The 25276-nt window shown below is 42.1% G+C and overlaps 2 protein-coding genes across 2 annotated transcripts in view; one reads left to right on the top strand and one right to left on the bottom strand.

Moving 5' to 3' along the window:
- Positions 1–21614, top strand: part of mtmr11 (myotubularin related protein 11) — a 38394-nt gene extending 16780 nt beyond the window's left edge. Inside the window, exons 3-17 of the mRNA XM_086312405.1 lie at positions 3538–3674; positions 3835–3904; positions 4789–4928; positions 5057–5141; positions 6834–6981; positions 7295–7382; positions 7839–7927; positions 9260–9387; positions 11660–11738; positions 12066–12136; positions 13841–14013; positions 14235–14405; positions 14615–14833; positions 15434–15760; positions 19427–21614. Of these exons, the coding sequence (XP_086168531.1) occupies positions 3538–3674; positions 3835–3904; positions 4789–4928; positions 5057–5141; positions 6834–6981; positions 7295–7382; positions 7839–7927; positions 9260–9387; positions 11660–11738; positions 12066–12136; positions 13841–14013; positions 14235–14405; positions 14615–14833; positions 15434–15760; positions 19427–19879 (2378 nt within the window). The 3' untranslated portion in view covers positions 19880–21614. The remainder of the gene's footprint in view (positions 1–3537; positions 3675–3834; positions 3905–4788; positions 4929–5056; positions 5142–6833; positions 6982–7294; positions 7383–7838; positions 7928–9259; positions 9388–11659; positions 11739–12065; positions 12137–13840; positions 14014–14234; positions 14406–14614; positions 14834–15433; positions 15761–19426) is intronic.
- A 34-nt stretch (positions 21615–21648) lies between these two features.
- On the bottom strand, positions 21649–24824 carry LOC147319681 (uncharacterized). The gene is made up of 2 exons (XM_086312406.1): positions 24431–24824; positions 21649–22557 (listed from the first exon to the last, which is right to left on the bottom strand). The coding sequence occupies exons 1-2, from the start codon at positions 24511–24513 to the stop codon at positions 22209–22211; spliced, it is 432 nt and encodes a 143-aa protein (XP_086168532.1). The 5' UTR covers positions 24514–24824; the 3' UTR covers positions 21649–22208.
- Between the last annotated feature and the right edge of the window lie 452 nt (positions 24825–25276).

Consider the following 25276-nt stretch of genomic DNA (forward strand, 5'->3'; position numbering starts at 1 on the left):
GAGTCTGTGGTACTTACTTTACGGCACTACTGTAGCATAATTTTCAGTTCTGGGAGGATTGATGGATGCATGGATGCATGACCACCATGACACCGCACTAGTTTTGCAAGTATTTTTTGCCTTTCCTTTCAGTAGTTATGCATCACTCACTCACAGACAACTTGACAACTGTCCATTGCACTAACAGGATACTCATTAATTGTCGCTGCCAGCTTGTTGAATTATGTTTTTATGTCTTCAGTTTTATGTGATTAGACTTCAAGCTGGTTAAGTCGAAGGTCTGAACCCAGGTTTAACTGTTCTTTTACGACATTTGTTACTTACATCGACTCTTTCCTTGGCTTGTATAAACTGTTACAGACTGAATGAAAGTTTTCAGCAAACCACACAAAATCCCCTAAGTATCCAATACCGATAATAATGATTTGTAATTTTTAATGTAAATTGATGAATTTTGTACTTCTAAAAAACGTAAAAGTTGCTACAAGTTGTTACAGCAGTTGTAAAACTGTACCTGGAGCTATTCAGGAAGAGCATAAAAGACTACTGGATTAAACTGTCTCATAAACACCTTCCCTTGTCTAGCTGACTCATGCTGGGATGAATCACCTGCTTACACAAACTTTTTAAATCTCAATAGAGAATGCAAATTCTTCTCCTTTCTCTGCAGGCGTCTCAAATCTGCCAGCTACACGAATGTTTTCGGCTCTGCTGCTCCCCGGAGTGATATTAAAAAGAGGCATGCAAAACCCCAGATTGTCTCTTTTAAAGACTCGTGTTCACTGCCCAAAGAATCCTAAATCTCTGTAGCTGGGTCATGTGTGGTTGGGTTTAATTGATAAGCCCAGCCTAGAGGGTTTTTAATGGATGCTTTTAAAGGCTAAAGGGCATAAGCATAATCACAGGGCATACTCAAAGATTTAAGCTCCTCTTGCGCAATCAGCAAATTATGGCTTGTCTTCTTTTTCTTTCTCTCGCGGCATAAATGAGGGTTTTATGTGCAAGGGAAAAGAAATGTCCGTTTCCTGTTTGTGCTTTGGTATGCTCCAAAACATTCATTAAACACAGCCAACATCTCCGCTGTCATTTTTCATATCAGGGCCGTGTTATTGCAGTTCTTTCATTATCCTGAGAAGGAATTCAGTGTTTCCTCAGCACGTTTTTCTTTTTTCAGTTTGGTCTTCCCCCATCTTTTTTTTTTTTTTAAATTGTCTTTTGAATGAAATGAAAACATTTGCTTTGTCATGGACAAAAAGGCCATTTTCTCCACGTCTACCCAAGCCCAGACCCTGTTGCTATGGAAACCCACAGTCTAACTGGCAGAGGCTTTGTGTTCCTGTGGTAGACTGTTACCTCACTGCTCTGTGTGTGTGTGTGTGTGTGTGTGTGTGTGTGTGTGTGTGTGTGTGTGTGTAATGGTTTTCCTTTGTTCTTCTTTTGTGTTCTCTTAGTGTTTCTGCACATCTGTGTTTGTGTGTGAAAGACTTTTGTGGGTGAAAAGTTTTGTTTTTGGAACTTTGTCCTGGAATTTCAGACGCTTCTTTTCTTTCTTTCCATTTACCCAGAGACATTCTTAACAGGATTACTAGCACACATAAGTACGCTGTTTAGGATGTTATGTGTTATCAAAGCTGGAAAAACGTTCTTTCCTGGGATGATTCCTGCAGACTTTTTGTCTGTGTTGCACTGAACGACTTGTCCAGTGATGCAGTAAAAATGCAGAAGGTTTTCTGATGTAGTTCAAGCTTCTCGTCCTGATCGTGTAAAGGACAAAATGGCTACAACGATCAGAGTTCTGAAGTCAAGTCAAACATGTTTAAGTACTTTGGCTTAGTTCAAGCAACCAGTGAAGTTCAATCATGTGACCATAGCCAACAGCCAAAACATGCACCGCCCCATCTTTGTATTCGCTTTTTCTTTTGGGCTGAGAAAATCGCTGCACACACTTGTTTCAGCTCTATTGTTCATCATCTTGTTCTTGAAAGTTTCACAAAGCAAAGAAGAGAATGGATGGAAAACCATTTTGAAATGAATCTCATTGTTGTTGTGAAAGAATTCAAGTGTTTGTGAAATATTGTAGTGACTCAGAGCTCTGACTCTACTGTTATTTTCAGATAATCGAGTGAAAGTTCCAGACTTTCCGTGTGTGTGTGTGTGTGTGTGTGCATGGAAGCCAACAGTTAGTCTACACATACAGAGATTTAAGCTGCCACTAAAGATTCCCTCAAATTGTAGATCTGAGTTTTAAACATTTTTGACACACTGCTATTTCAGGATGCACCTATATTCATATCTGTTTAAATAAAAATAAAAAAAAGCCCCTGTGGTGTCTTCTTTTGATCGTACTGTCAGGTGAAGGCAGTTTTGTAGGCTTTGCAGGTCTTTTCTTTTCTTTTCTAAAACTTGTGGTCATCACATTATCTTAGACATTTGCAGTCTAGCAAAAAATCTTGCTGCTTCTGTTTGGATGCACTACCCTTTGAAGCAGGTCGTGTTTCTTTCAGATTTTCATACAAAACCTAAATGCCCCAAAATCACATTAACAGCCTCTATAATTGCATTTCACAGCATCAGATAAATATAGCAGCTCATCGTACTGCACACAGTAACAAATGTTGGAGGCAACATGTTCAAAACAGCAACTTGACAGTAACTTACTGTACCGCGGCCATGTTGGAAAACAGTTTGAGCTGAGTACACACAGACACACACAGGTATCTACGTTATCACACACAATTAAAATGTTAAATTGTGAGTGTGTGTAATTTGTCTTCTTTAAAGGGAATAAAGGTATCCACAGCACACACTTGCAGTTGTATATTGTGGTAATAATAGTACTGTTTACTTGGATTTGCTTGACCTGTCGATGATATTCAAACACCATCACTTCCTGTGCTCCCAAGCGCTTTCTCTTGCAGGTCATCTGCAAAGGTTATTTGCAGATGACCTCTGGACAATTGTTTTGTGTTATTTGAGCAGAAATAGATTTTTAAAGAAAATTGCTTTGGTAATGCCGGGCCATACCTGTGGTTAAAATGATTGTTTATGTGCTTGGAAAAAAAAATCTGCCTCATTTTTTCCCACTTTTTTTTTTTAACCAATAAATTGAACCAAAATCTCAGATGTACCAAAAGCGATACAACTTAAAACTCATATATGCAAATTCATATTTCATTTCTTTTCTTTTTTTGATTTGTCAGAATGTTCAATAAACACTTTGGTTTAAAAAAAAAAGTGGCTATTTCATGGTTCAGGCTTTGCAGGGTTCAGTACAGCGTCACTGCATTCGTTGCTCTTCTCTGTCCATCCAGTCAAGGACTTGCAACAATTCAAGGACGTAACTTGTGGTTTAAGGATGTTGTTACACCCACTCCCTGCAGCCCACTCTCTTTCATACTTCTTGTTTATCTTTTGTATACTTCCTGTTATGTGCAGGAGAGGACACAGTCATGGTTAGACATGTGCAATATTGAAACTTCTGCCTGATGTGTATCGTCGATGAATTCTTATAACACTTGTGCCACATGTCCTCTTTAGGCGAGTGTGTACTTCAGAGAGCTGTTATGGTGAGGAAGAAGTTGACTGCCAGGGAAGGAAGAGGCTGGCTGTCTGGGACCCTCTTCTGTACTCACTTCAGAGTGGCCTTTGTGCCCCAGGACAGTCCCAAACCTGACGTGAGTCCCTACGCTGCACTGAATAAACACTAAAACATACAGATGTTTGTGTTAACAGTGTGTTTCTATCTTCTGTTTTAAAAGAATGACCCTTGAAAATGTATAAAGTGCATCTGACATCATGGGAACTTTATTTCTTTGAATGATATTTATGACGCAGGACAATGCAGACCCAGTGCTACTAGGAGACCACGATGTGGCTTTGGCATCTATAGAGAAAGTTGTTGTTGGTGAGTAAAACTTCCTTTTTACTCATGGCTTCCAAAAGCATTTCCATTCATGCTATTGATTGATGTTTACTTGGTAAATTATTGCCTTTGTACGACTTCCAGTCACCGGATAGATAAATTGTCTATCATGTCACTTACTGTGAACACGATGACGCAAAGGTTACTAAAAATAAGTTCAAAGAACAGTCTGATAATGTGCAGATTGTTAACTGAGATATTTCTTTGTATCAGTATCGCTGTCAGGAAGTTCACAAAAAAATTGTCTTTGATTCAAAAGGGGACTGATGATGCTCATTTCCAGGTTCATGCTTTCATCCTGGTACACAAAGTCTTTGCGTGTATCGCAACTCACAATAATCCTTATTTATCATTCACTGAGCCTTGCTGCAGCCCCTCAGTTCATGCTCTGTCTCAAACAAGCAGCATTTGTTCCTCTCCCTTCAAACAGAGCCCCCTCTGTTTAAGTCAGCTGATTGGCTGCCCCTCACAAAGCCTAGCCTGGAATAGAAGGTGGGGAGGACTGTTGTGCTCACAGCCACACAGCTATGTACCTGACATAACTGTATAAGGGCTCACAGGGATTATATGTAGAGTATTGGACACGTTTTATATTTTTGATTTATCATCAGTGGATAATCCACTCTTATTTTGAAAGTTGAGTTGCCTGGCGATTCTGGTGCTCTCATACTGGTGCAGTCTGATGGACTACCATCACTACCACTGTTTTAATAAAGTGAGACATCTTTTCACATACCTTGCTTCTCAAATAATATTTAAAGTTTTATTTCAGTTTGCAGGCTGATTTAAAACTCTGTACTCCAGGACTCCGCTGGGCTCTGGAGTCGTCTATGAATCTAAAATGTAACTTTGCTCTTGTGTTTCAGTGGGCCCAAACAGGACCAAGCTGGTGACACCAAACTCCTCGCTGAAGTTCACTCCGGAGGAGCTGGTGCTTTACTGCAGGGACATGCGAGTCGTCTGCTTCCTTTTTGACCGCCTCACTCCTGAGTCACAAGTCCAAGAGGTGTCTCCTTAGCCTAAGCATGTATCCCTAGAGAAGCTGATCTATGCCACAGCCCAGTGATCAGACACTGTGGTGAAAGCTGACGACCTTTGTCATGTTGATGCACTCACTGTGGTTTCCCTCCTCAGATGACCTACAGCATCGCTAAGACCTACCAGCCTCCCAAACCAGGGTCTGTGTTATCTTTCCAGAACGCCGCCCTCGGCAGTGTAGGTGAGTAGATTAAAGTATACAGCTGGCCACTCCTTTCCTGGCACAGAGACGGTATCTTATCTCCACCATTGCAGCCTGTCTGTCATTCTGTTAACCGTTGGCTCTCCCAGGAGCCGTTTAATAACACTCGTGCTTTTGAGCTTACTTTGTTTTGTTCTCGTCCGTATGGATGCAGCCACAGAAATGCTTCTTGGGGCACTGCTGCCTCATGTGTGCCTGCTGGGATGGTAATGATATTAAAATGACTGCGAGTCAATGATCTAAAGTATTTATTACAATCTGTCTATCATTCTGTGCATATTTTAGCTCTAATGAATATTCATAGGAACAACAGCTCAGTTAAAGTGAGAATCACATGCTGTCGTGAATCAGAAACCCTGCAGGAATGTGTTAGGACACACTTGTACAGATTTAAAGCACAGCACATGACTAAGTGTGGTTCTCACCCATTCCAGCTCCCGAAACAGAATGTACTTAAGCTGTGATCACACTTTATCATTTCCCTCCTGTGACTTCAGCTCATTATCATTTTTTTTTAAATTTTTTGCTCCTGTCGATTTCCATCATCCGAATGTGATGTTGCAGATCCTAAAAGTGGGACGAAAATGAACCCAGAACCTTAATGGTTTCTGTTCAGACCATAATGACACATAACACTCACATCCTCTGTGGCTGGCGAGATTAAAAACACTCCCCTCTGTGATGCCACAGTAAAAATACTCTCTCTGAAAACATATGTGAGGCAATCTTTCATCGGATTCAGCAGAAGTTTATGTTAACAATGATTTAAAGTGTGGCTGTGGGAAAGATTAAACCTTGTTTTATGTTCTTTCCCCTTTTTTTTTTCTTAATTAAGCTTCTCAGCTTCAAATGCAAACGAGCCACAATTCACATGTCATTAATAAAGGCCTGCTCTAAACACCCGCCCTCCATATAGGGACATTTGAGCCTGTCTCTGCAGTATAGTATGCTTAGTGTGCTACATTCAAGCTACGCTAGGCTGGCCAGGCTGAGGATGAATGCCAGTTCTTGGATAAATAATGCAAGCCCCCCTCTGAAACAAGTCATTAGATGACCTACAGTTCACCTCCGCCCTATGGGTCAAGTGTGTCCAGTGTGTGGTCAGTTCTTTGTGTTTTGAATAATACAAGAAGAGCTTCACCTCTGCCAGCGTCCACGCTCTGTTTGACACCAACATGAAACGGTCGCTCTCTTTGCCCATGCGCCGTGTCTCCACCAAGCTTTATGATATTATTCAGCTTCGTACAGAGAAATGTGTCCCAGGCATCCCAAGTTTTTTCCCACGGCTGACCCAGAGAAATAGTTTCTCCTGTCCTCCAAAAAGAGTTTTGTTGGAAAAGGATGCAAAAGCTCAGAATAGATTTCTTAAGAAGCCGTGCCTGCTTGCTGAGCAGCCAGTGCTTTTTAAAATTCTGTTTCTGCCCGGTCTTTATATCACGATAAAAAAGGCAAAAACTTATACCAGAGAAGCTAAACAGTAAAATTATAATTAGCTTCACTGCTGGACTCCCATTAAGATTAGGTTTAAATCCTGCCTTTAAAATGAATAGTGTTGTGTTTGTATAAAATACGATTCAAAGCAGTCACAGTATTATCACACTGCACCTGATCTTGCACCTTTAAAGTGCCGCGAGCATCAAAACGAGTGTTTCAATCACTTCCCGCCTACAGAAATGAAGCAGTTTCTAAGCAACCGTCGCCGAGACGCCCACATGAACTGGTTTGAATCTGCCTCGGACTGGGAGCAGGAGCTGGAACGCTGTGGAGCCACTAGCTGGAGGGTCAGCTCAGTCAATGACCGCTTTGAAATGTCAACCAGGTAAATTCACAAGTGTAACCACACATAACACTAACCAGGTATGCAATGTAATAAAACACATAGAATGTCTGTCAGTGTTATATCAGATTTAACACCAATCCCCTCTTTAGTATGCAAAGCAGCACATTTCAGGAATGTTGCTCGTCCTCGATAAGAGAAAGATTCCACGGCACTAACGCCTTAAAAGATGGTGCTCTAAGTTTTTTACATTTTTTTTTATATGCAGTGACTCATACATCTTCCACTGCTGTTGTAAATTTGCTATTTATATCTCGTCAATAAAACTGAGCACTTTTTTTCTGCTTCCTGTCAGCCTGCCTCGCTTCATCGTGGTCCCACAGAAGGTTTTAGACACCGAGCTGAAGAAAAGCTTCGCCCACTTCAATGAAGGACGCATCCCTGTGAGTGTTCTGGAGTCATGTTTTGTTTTAAATTAACACTTTGCCATTTGTGATTCACCAATTTCTAGGAAGTGTTTGGAAGTATATGCTTCAGAAAATATTCAGCTGGATTTTTTGCAAACACATGCAGAGCTGGGCTGTGGGGATGCTGTTACAATATTCCACATTTGTGTCCAAGAACTCAAGAAAGCACCCAGAAGCACTATTTTCACAGATATCTTCCTGCCTTGAGAAACATTTAAAACTTTTCTTGCAACTCAAATGAAAAAAACAGAAGTTCCTCAGACTTGGTGCCTGTTTCCCAAGTGTCTTTAATATATTATGTCAGAATGATCTCTGAGCTGCAATCATGTGTCTGTATTCGCTGCTTATTATCATTCCAGCGAGACTAATTATAAGATGAATGCTGCAGTAAGAGCGTGTTATTAAAGAGGGTGAAACTGTTTTGTGTCACAGCGCTGGTGTTGGCGACATCCCAGAGGCAGTGATCTACTGCGAATGGCCAGCTTCCAGAATAACATCTACCATGAGAAAGATGACATCAGGTGTGTGTGTTCAATGCTTTGCAAATGGATTCTAGTGCATCAACATTTGACCACCCGCACTTGAGTCTGAGCTGTAGGGTGCAACTTTCACACAGCAAAGTACAGGTTACAGTAAAGTAATAACAGGTCGTCTGCTGGACTCCAGATCCTAAGCTTTAGTCCAGAATGAAGATGCAGACTAAGAAGACTTGGTTCACAGACTTATGAAAGTGTCTGCACATGGCTTGTTAGATACATTTACATTTGAAGATGCTCAGATTCATAATTTTAAAACCTTCTTCTGCTTTAACTCACCTGTGTGCATTTATTTCTATCACCCGAGAAAATCTATCGATGAACACAAAGAACGAATGAGAGAAACAGAACACTTTGAGGTGAATATTGCAAATCGTGAAAGAAGCACGAGGCTGCAGTTTAACGTGTGAGGTCAGAATATGTTGCAGAATCATTTTACACCAACTGTCATTTTTCAGTATTAACTGCGAAGCTTTTGGCAAAATCAGTACAACTTTTCCCTCCAAGCTGAAACGACATTTGAACCAGTTCCTTCTTTCTGGGGAAATAATAGTCTGCTTTGCACCTTTGCTTCCCAAAGGGCCATTTCATAGATTTATATCCATATGTTATGTTGTGGGTTTGAATTCCACGGCACAGAAAATTACACGGTGTCATGTAGGATTCGGGGAATGAATTGGCATGCATCACTGGTCAGTTTCATTATTTTGCGTGTATTATTTCAGTTTTCTGCCTCCTTGATTATTCAGCTGATAGACATTTGTTTTTATGCATGAATGAAGCGCCATGGACACCTTATTAAATGCTCAACAGCTTTAGTACAACGTACCAGTGTGGACACCCCCATCACTGTGTCAGACAAATATCTGAGCTAACTGCTCTCCCGTAGGCCTAAGAGAACTTATGAGATTTTAAGATTTTAATAACTATTTTTAAAGCCCCTTGAGTCCTCAGTCTCTGACCTGTGAGCTCTGTATGTTCCAGTATGTAGAAGCCTTTTGTCCCAGCGGCCTGCTGCTGAAAGAGGGGATAGCTGAAACCATGAAGTAACTGCAAGATTTTTCACACTTTCTGAAAAAATATCTGCATATAGATTTGCATAAAAGAGTTTTAATTAGTATCGTTTTGCTATATTTTTGGTTATTTTATTGCTCAGAAATGATTCATTCAGGTTTTTTTTGGGGAAAAAGTGAATCTCATCAATGATGTAAAGCGATATCAGCTTGCTTACAAATGTTACACTGCCAGTGACAAATGTTTCACAAAGTACGGCAGGCTCGTTGCCATTCGTTAACAGCTGGATGTGCTCTTGTGTAGAAACCTGGAGATGATCCTGTTTGGTTGCCAGTCCTCTTTGTGTGTGGTGGTGGAGCTGGGCGAGGAGCTGCCCTCGCCTGCCGACATCCAGCTGGCACACAGCCGCCTGCGCGCCCTTTGTCTGGGAGGTAAGGACAGAAACGCACACGTCCACACCTGAATGTGTGTTTACACACAGCACAGAGAGGAGAAAGGAGGCATCACAACTGCCGTTATTGATAATCCGCTGCTCATATAAACCTCTGTCAGGACAGGTGTGTGGTCTGAAGGGTCAAAAAAGGGACAATATTTAGCACAGTGGAACAGTGGTTAGCACTGTTGCCTCACAGCAAGAAGGTCCTGAGTTCAATTCCTCCATCTGGCGTGCTTGTTCCCCCCTTGTTTGTGTGGGTTCTTTCTGGGTACTCTGGCTTCCTCCCACAGTCTAAAGACATGCAGTTAGTGAGGATAGGAATGTAAGTGAGAATGGTTGTTTGTGCATATGTGTTAGCCCTGCCACACACTGATGACCTGTCCAGGATGTACCCGCCAGCAACCCTGAAAAGGATAAGCAGAAGAGGATGGATTGTATAGAAGTCTGGGAGTCACTTCTTTTGTGACTTCAGTAACTAATTTTCTAAAGAGTTCTCAGTTGCTGCTTTAACCTCCTAAGACTTTTGGTCTAAATCAGCGGTCCCCAACCTTTTTTGTGCCACGGACCGGTTTATGCCCGACAATATTTTCATGGACCGGCCTTTAAGGTGTCGCGGATAAATACAACAAAATAAAACTAGTACCGGTACCGAAAAAAAGAAGATTTATTCATAACACACGTGAAAAGACCCAGGAAAACCGAGTTAATGATAAAAACTATAACAAAATAACGCTGAAAACCGATAAAAACCCTGAAAACCATACATTTCACACCTGAGCCTCAACTCTCACAGCCCGGTACCAAATTACTCACGGACCGTTACCGGTCCGAGGCCCGGGGGTTGGGGACCGCTGGTCCAAATAACCCAAAATGTGATGTCCACATATGTGGACGCCAGGTCCTAGGAGGTTAAAGACTTATTTGATACGTGATTATCATTTCATAAATTATGGCCCCATTTTGAAGCAGATTGGAGATGAAGCTTTATTCACCTTGAATTTAACAAGTCATGTCTCGGTGAGTTCTTGTTTGTCACTTCTGATTCAGAGCAGAAAATGCTTCATCTATCTTTTCTAAGCAGTCTATGGAATTTCCGTGTTACGCTTCTGCATTTCTCCTACTTCCTGAACAGTCTTTTGATTTAAATCACACCCTGACGTGATCTGCTTTAGTTTAGTTAAAGTCGTGTTTCCAGATCATTCTCTCCTGTTTTAAATAGTTGTTCGGGGCATTCCTGCTCAGATCACAACACTCTTTGTGAGACGGCTCTTACTGGTGCTTTTGTCATATGAGCACAGGCAGCACATTCCACTTAAGAGCAGAGAGGCCAGAGGCCACAGTGGTCTCAAACTACTGGAAATGCTGAGCCATCTTTCTAACTGTCTCTCTGTCTGACTCACACACACTCACAAACATACACACACACACACACACACACACACACACACACACACACACACACACACACACACACACACAGGAACAGTGTGTAAAGGTCACAGTACTACACATGTTTGTCACCTCAGTGTTTTGTCTCGTTGTGTGCGAGTGTTTCACAGTCCAGAGGATTATTCTGTAGAAATGAAAACTCTGGTACATCTTCACCACAACTAGATTAGAAAATTAGTCTGAACTGAGGATCGTCTTAGCCGGCCGTTCATTTGCATTTATGTGCGTTTTACACTTTTAGGGAGAAAATTGTTATTCTGTCTAATACGTTGATCGTGGCTTTGGCAGTAATAACCACACAGCAGTATTAAAACACCCAGTAGGTGCCACATTTACTGATTTTCAACAAATGAGACATTCGATCGTGGCTCAAGAGTTGGGAGTTTGCCTTGTAATCGGAAGGTTGCTGGTTCAAGCCCCGGCTTGGACAGTCTCGGTCGTTGTGTCCTTGGGCAAGACACTTCACCCGTTGCCTACTGGTGGTGGTCAGAGGGCCCGGTGGCGCCAGTGTCCGGCAGCCTCGCCTCTGTCAGTGCGCCCCAGGGTGGCTGTGGCTACAATGTAGCTGCCATCATCAGTGTGTGAATGGGTGGATGACTGGATATGTAAAGCGCTTTGGGGTCCTTAGGGACTAGTAAAGCGCTATATAAATACAGGCCATTTACCATTCGTGAGACATTGATGAGAATACATAATATTTTAAAGGTATTTAAAGCTTCAGTCTCCAAACTGCAGAAATTGATTTCTTCTTTCATGCATTTGTATTTATGATGCTGCCTGAATATGATCTGGTGCTCTTTTTCTGTTTTGACTTGTAGATATCTCCACATCTATGTCGGTGCCTGATGACAAATGGTTATCTACCCTGGAAAGCACCCACTGGCTAGACTACACAAGGTAACGGCTCTGATTGGCCAGACTGGCAGTGCATATCATCCCTAACAGAAGACACAAGTCTAACAAAACGAAGCCTTTTTGACAGTTTGCTGGCTAAAGAATTCAAAAACTGCGTTCAGGGTCCTGTAAAAACGAACATTTTGCAGACAAATCGAAGCCATGAAAGTTTGCAAGCCTCATTTAACAGCATTTAAAAATTGAATTTTATGTTTATAACTTTATAGCTAACACTAATATACAATATGCAAATTGTGTTTGTTAGGTATTGTAACTGTATTTCTTATGTGCCGATTCTGGTGCATGTCACGAACCTGCCTCTGCCTCCAGGTCCTGTTTGAGGAAGGCTTCAGAGGTAGCCTGCTTGCTTCGTGGTGGTCACCTGACTGTGGCACTTCAAGGTGAGTCACGTGACTCCAGAGCCCGTCTCATATTATTCAGTTCATTCATTATTCACAGCACTTCCCTCTCATTAATGCCACATTAGGGCTTACCTTGGAGTAGACATATACCACGGACAATCACACTCCGCTGAGCCTACATGCACACTGTCAATAAGCCCCCATGCAACATGCTTTTAAGGACACAGTTACACCTGCTTGCAACTGTTGTTTCACATGAGGTCAGACAGCAGAAAAGCAATTGGCCTTCTAAGTTAATTATAGCGTTTAATTAATGAGTTCAAGGAAAATATTCTGTGTCTGACGTCGTATTTTGGTGGACTTTTGAATCTCTTTTTTGGTTTAAACTTCTGTTGTTGGCACATGGATCCATTAAGGCTATTTATAGGTGTGATGCGGTGTTATTGACACTTTGTTCTATTCAGGTGCCAGATGACTCTGCAAGGTTTTCCCTGCGTAAAGAAACGTTTGAGGTTTTGGTCACCCCACCAAGGATAATGCCGTTCCCCCTTCCACTGTTACGCAATCATGGTTTGGCTTGCAGCTGAAGGACATTCTGTTAAATAAGCTGAAAGACTCATTGTCTTTAGTGTGCGTGGATCGATCAATCTTACAGGCATGTGCAATCGGGCCCTGCTGTGGTGGGAAAGAAGACCTCTGCACACCAAGCTCCTGGATGGATGCTGGGCTAATGTTGCTTTATGTGGCAGGAGGTGCAGAGGGGGTGCGTCTCTGTGTTGCGTCTCTGTGTTGCAAAGAGGAACGTGCTGACTTTTGTTTGTTTGGACCCGAGCTGTCAACTGATCACCGCTCAGCAGCGAGGCGTTTCAGGTGACGAGGAAACGCTACTAGGCAGGCCGGGTAAACCCAAGCATGCTGCGAGGGTGACCTCAGCGTGCCTGACTGGGACTCTGCTTCACAGAGACAGGCTCTGGCCAACAGATGACATGGTTTTCTTCCACAGAGGAATTTTCAGTGCCCAGCAAAGCAGTTGTAGGGTTATTATTTACTTAAATGTAACAGATGTTTTTGTTTATCAGATGCTTAGAAAAACATGAAATCTAAACTATTTCTGTCAAATAAGGTAACACAGACCAGTCTCGCATACTTTATCCAGACCAGTCATGTTTACTTGCACATTAACTGCCTAAAAGGCCCACTTTGAGTGGGATGGAAAATCACTGGATGATTGTGTTGTTGTTGTTCTGACTCCTGACGTTCTCATTGTTTAGTCTCCCACTGACGTTAAACTTTTGTTGGCCTGTGGCCACGCTGTGCATGAATGTGAAGTAAACAAATCAAACAAAGGGGCATGTCAGAAGATGATCATTTGTAATATTCCTTTAGATTTCATTTTGACTCATTTTACAGACATTTGGCGGATTTCTGACCATCTGGTCTGGCTTCCTGTTGCACGCTCAGTGTAACACTACATTGCTCAGACAATGGCCGTTTTCAGCTGAGGATGTTTACTGCTTGCTGCTGATCTTTCACTTTCTCTACCAGCTAGGCTGAAAGGACGACAGAGCCATGCTCAGTTTGGGTCTGCTAACGTTTTCCTGCACTCTGAGTTGAGCATTAAGAGCAGAATTGATGAATCACTTGCTGGATTGTTTGGTTTTTGCTGTTGCTCAGTGACTGAGTGAGCTACTCGAATAGAAGGCGCGGCATTCAGCATGTGCTCTTCCTGTTCTGACGTCACAGAGGTGGAGGACCGGGACATGAGTTGCGTGGTCTCCAGCCTGGTGCAGGTGATGTGTGACCCCCACTGTCGGACAATGTATGGTTTCCAGGGTCTGGTGCAGAAGGAGTGGGTGATGGGCGCGCACCGCTTCTACAGCCGCATTAACTACCACCGTGACAACGACAAGGAGGAGGTGAGCGGCCATTTTTGAACCCATTTATTTTTCCTCCTAACAAACACAGCCACAAGTTTCCAAAGCTCTTGGTTTCTAACCCTAGTCCCACCCTCACCCTTATTTTGCTTCTGTTTCCTCCTCCTTCACCTTCTGTCTCTCACTTCCATCATTCATTCATCTCTTCCTGTTTGTGCTCTAACTTTATTTACTATGCTCTCTCACTTGATCTTTCCTTCAAGGCTCCAGTCTTCCTGCTCTTCCTGGACTGCGTTTGGCAGCTGTGGTCCCAGTATCCCTCTCGCTTCCAGCTGACAGAAGACTTCCTGTTGGCACTGCATGACAGCGTCCACCTGCCACTCTTCTCCACCTTCCTGTCAAACTGCCAGCGAGAGAGATGCAAACGCTCCCAGGTACTGAACGCCCCCCTATATAATGATTAGTTCAAATAGTGGTGAAGTAATTGATTAACATGCAGTTGCTCCTCATTAGTTAGAACAGCAAATGCTGACTCTGATTCTCCAGATGATTGTAATGATGATGATGATGAGTAGGAAGATGTAGACTGCAGAAAACAGACATTTTCATAATAAATGACACCTCCTACCTCCGCTATACTCAGAATCTCGGGCAGTGCTACACGCCCGTCAACGGCTGGAGAGATGTGCTGCATCCAGATTCTTCCACAGATCCGTCTGACCCTCCACTGCCCCCGGTGTGGGACTGGTCCCTGCAGTACAGCAAGCCGAGACAAAGCCGTTTCACGCAGCCCGTGCCCCCGACTCCTCCGCTCCAACCGCTGCTCAACGGCAACCTCAACACCAACCCCGACAAACACAGGGTGAGGCTGGCTCGTCTACTGCATGGTGCAACACGTCCCCCTAGTGGCCGTGTTTAGAGTCTAGTCTGTGTTAAAGTATATCAGCAGAAATGGGTGTGGGATATTTTTGCTTTTGGTTGGACAGCGACACTTAAGACTTCAGATTGGATTCTACCTAAGCAGCAATTTGTAAACACACAAGTTTAACTTCAGGGCAGAAGAGAAGAAGAGCAGACCACCAGTGTGAGGGTGCAAGAAGAGCTGTTGCAGAGGTTTTCGCATGCATATTTTTAGTAGACTGATATCTTAAGAACTTGGATGTTTGCGTCATACCACTGCTCCTGCTTATGGTACTCGTTAAAGATGCAGCCACTTCAAACTCACTTGTCTTGATTGTCCATAATGGCCAATCTTCTCAGTTTACAGATGTATTATTTTACTTTTATCTAGATAAATGCAAATCAGTGGAATTAACCAGGAAAAGTAGAACCTGCAGGCTCCCAGAGAAAATGTCTTGCGACTGGAAGTTAAACCGCCAAATGTTTTCAGTTCAAATGTACGATTACTGTTGTAGGTGTGTTACAGTTTGCCTGATTCTGACCTCTGACATCTGCCCACCAGCTGACCGACGCCGTCCCGGGCTCAGTGTTTCTGCTCTCGCGGGGCACCTTCTCCTGTCCAACTAACCTGCTTCCGTGGCGCAACAGCAGCAGCAGCAGTTCAGGTGTTTACAAAAAGAGCCACCGGAGGGCGCTGTCCTCTGAGAATGTGCCTGGCCTGGAGAGACTGCTGAAAGCTTGGGCTCTAGTTGAGTTTCCCCAGGCCCTCACATCTACGTCTGGACCTCAAGGACCACTTGACCCCTATGAGCCCTTACTGCCCCTTCTTATGGGCCCCTGCATGGGCCTGTGGAGGGAGTGCTACCTGCGCGGGGCGCTCCATGCGCAGGTATGTCAACAGTCTGATGCAGGCATATAGAAATTATTCATTAAGAATGAGCGGGTATTGTTAGTGAAGCTTCATATGCAGTTTCTCTGTGCATTCGAATGAAGACCACAAAGAGTCCTGAATGTGATGATGTCTTCTGCTTAACACTTAAAGTTTCCAGCTATATTAAACAGAATATTATTAATAATGTAAATATAAACTAAAAGGTCAGTTTAGGAAAGAAAATGTATAAAACACTCAGTTTGAGCTGCACTATTCTAGTTCAAATATGGAGGACTGAAACTGCCAAATTTTAAATGCATCTCAGAGTGACTCAATTACATGTTAATATCTTACAAAATATAAATATAAAATGATTATTGGAATTAATAAATAAATAATTAATTCTGTTTCTATATGTTTATGCATTGACTTATCCATTTTCTTTATTTACAGTCTATTTATTTTTTAAATAATATATTGTTTCTGTTATTTTTACCTTTTAGTCATTTTTACTTTAATAAATTATTTTATTATTTTTTACATTGTTTGCATCTTGCTTGTATATTTATTTATTTATGCTTCATGCAGTTGATGAGCGTTCATTCAAATGATCTCATGAGGTAAACTTTGCACTTGTTTGTTCATTGATGCCAAACTCAAAACAACTGGAACACATCTGAAGGTGATCAGCTGAATAAATGCAGCCAGTCAGGTGTGGCTGTTGTTTTTCTTTTCAAGCGCTGGTGACATTTAAAAAGTTGTAATCTACGTATACACAAAAATAACTGATTTATAAAATGAAATAACTAAATGAAATAAATTACCAGCTCAGTCAACCAGTAGGTGAAAAGCTTACTCCATGACAGCCTCGCTCATTTGCATAATGAAGCAGAAATTTTGGAAAAAAACAGAAAGAATAGGAGTAAATTTGTCAAACAAAAATAAATAATGTAAACCAAATACAAATATAAATACACACATAAATATTAAATGAAAGTTAATAATGGTAAAAGGAAATTAAAAAAATAAAATAAAATGATCTTACCATCTTTTTTATAACTCCTAATTTTATTATTTAAATATTTATATAATTATATGATTTATTTTCTATTACTGTACTATTATTATTATTGAAATCTTGGCATATTTTAGGGCATATATGCATAACTTTTTGATGCCAGTAGTTTCAGTCCTCTGTATAATTATTATACTGTATCAAAGTTAAGTGTGTAAACCCGGACGTGGGTACCCGTGAACCTTCCTGAAGCCCCCGTCGCGAGCGCTGCACTCCTGTGTCCCGTGTTACATCCTCTCACTTCCATTCCGCTCCTTCAGTAGATGACGTCCTCTTTGATGCGAAGATTAGTCAGAGCAGTTATGAGCAGCTCCAAATATGGACATGGTTCAGCCTTTGTGATGTCTGTACATCAGCGCGTCTATCAGCGTCCCCATGGTGATGTTAAGAATAGTTGAGCACCGTGTGGGTGGGTGGGTGCCTGCAGCTATTTTAAAAGCACTGTGGAGAAATTCTGTCAGGCTGCTGAAAAACCATTTCAGGTTTCAGAGACAGTTTTGTTTCACACACTGCTGAATGTTCCCTTCAGGAACACGAGTTCCTCTTCTTTCTTTTGTTAGAAGCATGGATTCATTCAGGCATTACTCAGTGTTTGTGGTCTGCATAGTTCACGTATTAAACAAACACCTGTTAGTCTCTGTGTTTTTTTAATAATAATAATAATGATAATGCATTTTATTTAAAAAAATAGCGCCTTTCAAAGCACCCAAGGACTGTTTTTATCTGAAGAACACACACTTCAGGATAATTAAAAAAACACTTACTACAAAATTCAGACTGACTAGAAAACCACTCTAACTGGGTCAGTATCTATAGGTAGGGGGAAGCATTCGTTCCTAGGCTTTAGGGCTCATGAGGTCTTACCTTGAAGCGTTCCCTCACCATAGACTGCATATTCAATGCAAAGTACTGCTGATATACTTTACGTGTTTTTGTGACAAAAACATACAAAACCAACAACGCATCCGTCACTCGAAACTTTGCGGCATCTTTAGAGGCCTTTGCGCTGGACACACCTTTGTCCTGAGGCCTGGACCCTGACCTCGCTGGACAGGAAGAACAGGCAACACTCCGCTCCTCCCAGTTTAGCAGCATACCGTAGTTATTGTACAACAGCAGGTAGCAGCTCTGTGGCAGGTTTTTCCTACAGTAGGATGCAGATGTTGAACAAGTTTATTCTGGATTTTATTTGGAACCAGCTGCTAATGCTGGTATGTTTTCACTCCTACTAGTAGTGTGTTCATACATACCGTCCCAATTTCTTGTTTTTGCATATTTGTCACATTTATATGTTTCAGTTCATTGAACAAAGATACGCAAAGTCACACAAAGATAAACGGAGTAAATACAAAATGCACTTTTTAAATGATGATTGTAAAAAATGAGGTTTTTCAAACCTACTGGGCCTGTGTGGAAAAAAGTAGTTGCCCCCTAAACTTAACTGGTTGAACAAACCTTAACAGCAACAACTACAATCAAGTGTTTCTAAAAACTGACAGCGAGTCTTTTCGCTGTGGATCAACGGTGGCTCAGTCTTCTTTGCAGAATTGTTTCAGCCACATTGGAGGGTTTTTCAGCACGAACATCCTGTTTACGAACTATCTCAGTCACATTTATGTCCTGACTTTAACAAGGCCACTTCAAAACCTTCATTTTATTTATTTTTTTCCATTCAGATTAGACTTGCTGGTGTGTTTTGGATCATTGTCCTGCTGCACAACCCGAGTACTTTTGTGCTTCAGAGCATGAACTGATACCTGGACAATGTCCTTCATCAACATGTTTTTTAGCCTTTTTTTGAGGTTTTTTGGACAGCGGTGGTTTTCTCCTTGAACCCTCCCCTGGAGGCCATTTTCACCCAGTCTCTCTCTTATTGTTGAATCATAACCTCTGACTTTAACTGAGGCAAGTGAGGCCTACAGTTTTTTAGATTTCATTCTGGGTTCTTCTGTGTCCTCGTGGATGAGTTTGAATGCGCTCTTGGTGTACTTATGGTAGGCTGGTTACTCCTGGGAAGGTTCACCACTGTTCCAAGTTTTCTATTTGTGTATGACAACGGGATTCAATGGAGTCCCAAAGCCTTAGAAATGGCTTTTTGACCCTTTCCAGACTGACAGATATCAGGGACTTTTTTTCTGCACTGATGTTGTTTCTTTAGGTTGTAAAACTGAACTCAGCTTTCCAAAGAAATGTGATTAATCGGTTATGTCATGATTTTAAATGGGGTTTTGATCTGAAACTGTATGACAAATATGCAAAAAATAAGATGTTAGAAAGGGGACGACTACTTTTTCACAGCACTATGATGTGGTCACAATGTTCTGATGTCTTACAACTGCAGCTTGAAATACTGATACATAAATATTTTCTCCACTCATCTTTTCAGTAAGAGTTTCCTCTGGACAAGTTAGTGTCATTAATGGAAAGCAACAATGAAGGTCACTTTTAAAAAGCAGTTTTTAATACCTTATCATTGCTTTCATGCTTTTTAGTTTGTAGTTTTGGTCCCAGAAAAATGCAGGATGAGAAACCTTCAGATTGAGATGAGGTTGGATTAAAGTTGCTGAGCAGTCCCGTAAGTAAAACTTTCTTCTGCTTTCTATTCTCAGGCGTTCTCTCACCCCCTCTCTGCCAACCACCTCCACCCTGTGGAGAGGCTAGCGCAGGAGGTGCAGCAGCTCAAAGACAAGCTAGAACAAGTCTCCACCAGCACGGATCCTACCCTGCCCGCCGTGACAGCCGAGCCCCGGAGAGCCGACACCAACCTGAACCAGAACACCAACAACGGCACCTTCCTCTTCCCGGCGTCGAGGCCTCAGAGCGCAGGCGCTCTCAGAGCAGCACCCCTCCCTACCTCGGCCAACCAACACACCTCCAGGGGCGCTCCCGCCACCTCTGCTCCACAATCCAGGCCTGCTCACAAAGACACGGGTGGCAGCAGCAAGCACACATTCCTGTTTGGGCACTCGTCTGTGATTGATGCACATCCTGACCAGCGATACTACTCGGCGTCCAGTAACGCCAAGCTGCCTAAGAGTAACGGACCCTCGCTAGCTTCCTGAGATCTGACCGTTTTCCACCCCGTGACCGGGTACTCTAACCAAATGACACAGACATGTCCCTCAGTGGTGCCACGAACTGAGAGGAGCAGACGTGTAATAACGTGTCCATAAGGCGATTAGAAACAGAGACATTGTGACGGACCACATTGAACTGAAGCTGTATGAAATGATCAGTGCAAGAGCTCTTTCCTCTGCTACTTATCACGTGTACTGTATCAAATAATGTGACAAGTCTTTTGTATATTTGAATAAATATTCCTTTAATTAAATTGCAAAGAAAAAAAGTCATGCCTGAAGGTGCTGAATGCTGGAAGTACACCTCACAGTATGCAGAAACCGTCGCCGAGACTATTTCTTTGTAAACTTCCTGATGTCACCCTTTAAGAAAGAGACAGAAAGCTTGTCGTTTCTATTTTTACCTTCTTATCCACGGGGGGGTTGCACTGACAGGGCGGAGTGGAGATAAATGTGTTAAGCGATGGGTCCTACAGGCACTTTTCAGGACGTGATCTAGAATGGACACACTTGAGCGTTTCAATGGATTTAACCTCTGACCTGTGTGCCCTTAAGGCTCCATGCCTCCAGAAGACTTTTTTTTTTTTTAAGTTGGTAACTCTTAATGATTTTTTCTTTGTTGCTGTTTGTCAACGTCAAATAGAAGATTAAATTATTGTTTGGAAAATAATAATTTCCAAAAACCGTCATTTTCTAACTCCAGGCGCTGCGACCAGTTGAATTTAGGGCATGAGCGCTATTTTGGTACCGCTGTGCTCTCATATCTCTCCGCTCGCATGCACGCTGCTCGGGAGCAGCGAGAGGCCTATATTCAGTTTATGGTGTTATGTCAGCCTGGAGTTTTCTGGATGTTTCTGCAGTTCCTGCATGATGAAGATCATTTCAGGGCTTTAGTATTATGTGTTTGTATTGATCGCTAATGGACATGTGGATACGTGTGATTATTTTCAACCAAAGTTGGTATTATTTGAAAATGTTTCCATCATTTTTATGGTGGTGAAAAAAAACAAACATAATTGTGCTCTTTTGGACTTCTGTACCTTGAGAAGGTAGCAGTGTTTGAAGTAAAGGGAGGCTCCGTTCCTCCTGTGTTTACCTTCTATTTGATCTCCTCACGTCCTGCCTGCTGCCGTATTAGTATGCAGTCAGCATTTAGGTCAAGGATTTGTCTGAAAAGCACAGAGGGAAGTATTTGGTCCTGCACCTTTAAATCCAAACAGTTTGCATGATGTGGGTGTCAAGTAGATGCACTGGCGTCATTCCCACGGATGAATGAATTTGCACCATTGCTAAAAGGGATGTTTAAAGTATCCATTATCATTATTCTTTCTTTTTAAACGCAGGATAACAGTTGTCAGATGTCCGTCTGATACCGGCCTTCTCTCATGTCAAAAGGTACCTCACTTGATAGCACTATGAATTATTCAATTGCTGTAAATATTCATTATGTCAATATTAAGGCATTGACTTCAGCTACAGTTTCAGAGCTTTCCAGGTGTGATGCCAATGGATTTGCTGGTCTTCTGCGGAAAAAGGGGAAAAAAAGTCATCGTTGTCCCGTTGCATGGAAGATCTAATTTGATCTTCAGCTCACACCTGCTGCTGTGTCTTTGTATCATTTCATGTTTTTGGTACTTACATTTGCCAGATGTACATATTTTTCTTTTTTTGTACTCGCATGTTTTGATCCCTGATAAATAAAAAGAGAAGTGTTACCAGCTCTGATTGTAATGACACGGCGTGCTCGTACACTGTTCACACAACCTTTTTATTTTTTAACAAAATAAATATTTACAATATGATCTGGAACACCTAAAAGTAGCACGGCACTGTACAGTGAAGTCGAGATTTCAAACCCAGCTGCATCAAACATACAGTCAGTGTGAAACGGCTTGAGAATCATGTGCAAAATGATCAGTACTTTCACAGGAAATGTTCAGAGTAACAGCGTCTTCTGACAGGAAATGTTAAATATACAAAATATCTACTCCGGTTCGCTTGTGTTCATCTCGGGTTTGGGTTATTTCTGTTTTTCAGAGCTCAGTAGAAAACCTGATAGGATAGGAAACCTCTCCATGATGTCGTGAAGTCTATGGAGATGCATTTGGGCACTTAAATCTATGCATGTTAATGTCATGCATTCTCAGACGTTTCACCTGATTAGCACAAACAACAGAGCAAGATGAAATAAAGTAGGATGACCACGACTCCAAAGTCAACAGGTGGCTTTCATGGCAGTGAATTTAAAAATCAATCAGGTCACAGCTTAAGAAGTCCAGAGAGTCGGCATCACCCCCGTGAAGCGGCTTCACGTTTACCCCCACTGGCTGCCGTGCTCCTTCCCTGTGTATTGCTCCTGCAGGATGCTGTAGGGTCCATTGAAGTACCCGGAGGAAGATGGACCCAGGCCTCCCAGCTGCCGGATGGACTTGCACATGGGGCAGGGGTAGTCCGACAGACCCTCGATGTCCTCGAAGGCCAGGTTGACGATCTGATCGCAGCAGGGATCGCAGTAAAGATGCCCGCAGGAGAGGCGCTTGAGGCGGGCCTCGTAGGAGATGCAACACTGGCAGTGCGGCAGGTCGGGGCCCAGCGACAGGGAGCTGGTCAGGGAGCTGCTCTCCAGGCTGCCGGCTTGGCTGGAGCTCAACTTAGTGGGAGACCTGAGAGGGAGAGGGAACAGGACGTGAAGACAGCCTGAAAACTACACATTGCATCAAGCTGTTCAAAATAAAATATGATTGTTTAAATCGCAGGTGTAGATTTCAGAGGGATGAGATTTAGACCCCACGTTTGTCCCCTCAGAATAAAAAACACAAAGGCTGCAAAGACCTTACTTAGAAATTCCCCAAATATGGAGGTTTCCTAACTGGTGCTTGATTTGGTGCTTTTCTTTGCACAACAATTCCCCCATGTACTGGTAAAAAAATAAAGTTACAAAATTTGTTTTAAATTAAGAAAAGTAAGCTTTGATTCTCCTGGGGGAGGACATCCCATCTATTATATTTGATACTATTATACTCAACAACAAAGTGGCTTAAATTCTGTACTTTTTCAAGCCAAAGAACTAATATTTGCTGGTTCCAGCTTCTCAAATGGAGCCTGTCTAATTATGTGTTTTTCTTGAGATAAAGACATTTCCATCATAAATGCAAAAAATGTTCCCGTTTTATGATTCCCATTTCTAATATTAGCTTTGTTTGCAGGGTAGAATGAAACATTTGAAGAAGTGACTCAGGATTGCGCTGGTTTCTGAGTCATGTTAATTCATTTTATAGAAATAATAAATCATTAAATACAATGCAACCCTAATACAATAAATGCATGTAAATTCACAAAGCAATGTGTCATTTTCATGGTTCTTCAATGGCTCTTTACTAGTAAAAATCTCCAACTCAGAATTTTTTTTCCAAATTTGCAATGAATCCATCTCTTATACAGAACAAACCAAATAAAACAAGCATATATATTAGACTACACATACCAGAAATACTGAAAAACTACGACAAAAAAACATTTTAATGAAATATATATAATGTAAAGCCAGGTTGTTTTCCTTTGATTCCAAGCGTCCCAGCTGTGGCCTCACACACAACATCATCTCGTTGACCATCTTAATAGAAGGATTCATGTTAAAATAACAAACACGACAACCAATCAAGTTTTTATGAAAGATAAGAGCTGTAGATATAAGTAAATGGTGCTTTGATGACAAACCTAATTTCTTTGGGACTTGGCAAAACAAAAACAGGACAAATAAGTAGATATTTTGGCTGCTGGTTTATTTAAACCAAGACAGTCTGGGGGTGACAACTATTACTAGTCAAAGCCATGAAAACAGGACACGGCAGGTGTGATGGGATCAGGTTTTTCTGGTGCACGCTGAACACAGATGGTGTTGCTGTGCACACATTTGTTCCTTGGAAAAAACCAATAACTGGTAAAACAAGACTTGGTCACAGTTAGGGTGGAGTTAAGAGGATTGTGCAAGAACTTCAGTGTGTGCTGATACAAATGCGTCTGAGCCTCATTCCCAGCCTGAGTGGACAGCTACCTGTTAACCTCAGGTTCTCAGATTAGGACTTCTTCTCACTGCAGAGTGTGGAAATGCAAGCAGAAAAACAGGGTTTCATTTGAAATGTCGCTGGCAGGATTTCCGAGTTGTGTAACATGAACTGGCTTTCAGGAGGCAAAGCTGGAGCGATTCTGGAAACCTGTTGTCATAACAACTGTGAAGGACGGTATATAAAAACCCCACTCTGATGTGATTTATCATCACAGCCTGATTTTAAAACGCCCTCTACGAGAAAACATTGTGCACCAGTGACCCTGTGTGGGGAGTAGTACACGATTAAGGATTAGACAGAGTGCTGAAATTCAGATTGAATAAGCGGACAGATTCGACTCAAACATCGGGCTGTGTTGCAAAAGCACGTCATAAAACCCCGAAACACGAACAGCGAGTGCGGCATTCTGTGGATTTGAGGCTGTGTCCTGTAAACCTGATGAAATTCAGGCTGATCAATCACCGCTCACCTTGACGACGCTGAATCTTTGAAGCAGTCGAAGCTGAAGGCTGCAAGGATCCTCCAGAGCAGATCCATGCCGGTTCCTCTCATGGTAAAATCCAAATTTCATCGACCTGCTTTCTGCCCAGCTTCATGTTTTTCCTTAAAAGCGGAGTCTCTTTAAATTGAGATAGAAACAGTCTTGCGCCACCCCCTTCTCCCTCCACGCGATTTTACACAGACGAATGAAAACGAGGCGCGTTCGTCCTCATCACCATTATCATCATCATGGCCATCCGCGGGCGTCTGAAAGGACGTAAACAACGCGCAGCTTTCATTCCAAGCTGCTGTGCGCGCTGCTTTCTGCTCTCGCTTTTCCTCCTCCTCCGCAGAAAGAGGTGCTTCATTTGCATCAATCAGAGGCACACACACGCGCGCCTGACCCGATCTCACCAATGAGCTCAAAGTGGAGCAGGACACTGAAATGGCCTCAAAATACCTCGGGCTATAAAACAAACGGGTAATCTGGCACTTGCTGCTAAATCTGAACAAAACACATTCTCAGATCAAATCTGCAAACAGCCCCACGTGCCTGCAAGTGCTGCGTTTATTATGTTTATTATGCATTATAAAAATGTTTATAAATTTTTGTCCGTATTGAGCTTGTTGTGCAGTACATTAAAAGTGTGCACATTCACAGGAACAGTGTATTTGAAAGCTTCAAATAATTTTTATCTGTTAACTCAGATATTTTATCCATTTATCTTAAACAAAAGATCACATCTGTAGTTTTTTAATTAAAAATAGGTTTTTCTTTGAATTTAGCATTTTATTTAGTGGTGCAATGACACTGCCGGTTTAGTTCATGTAGGTA

Source organism: Aulonocara sp. 'chitande type north' Nkhata Bay, linkage group LG11, assembly GCF_057382095.1.
Source record: "Aulonocara sp. 'chitande type north' Nkhata Bay isolate Kocher_YH1m ecotype deep benthic linkage group LG11, A_spYH_male_GT1.1, whole genome shotgun sequence".
NCBI lineage: Eukaryota > Metazoa > Chordata > Actinopteri > Cichliformes > Cichlidae > Aulonocara > Aulonocara sp. 'chitande type north' Nkhata Bay.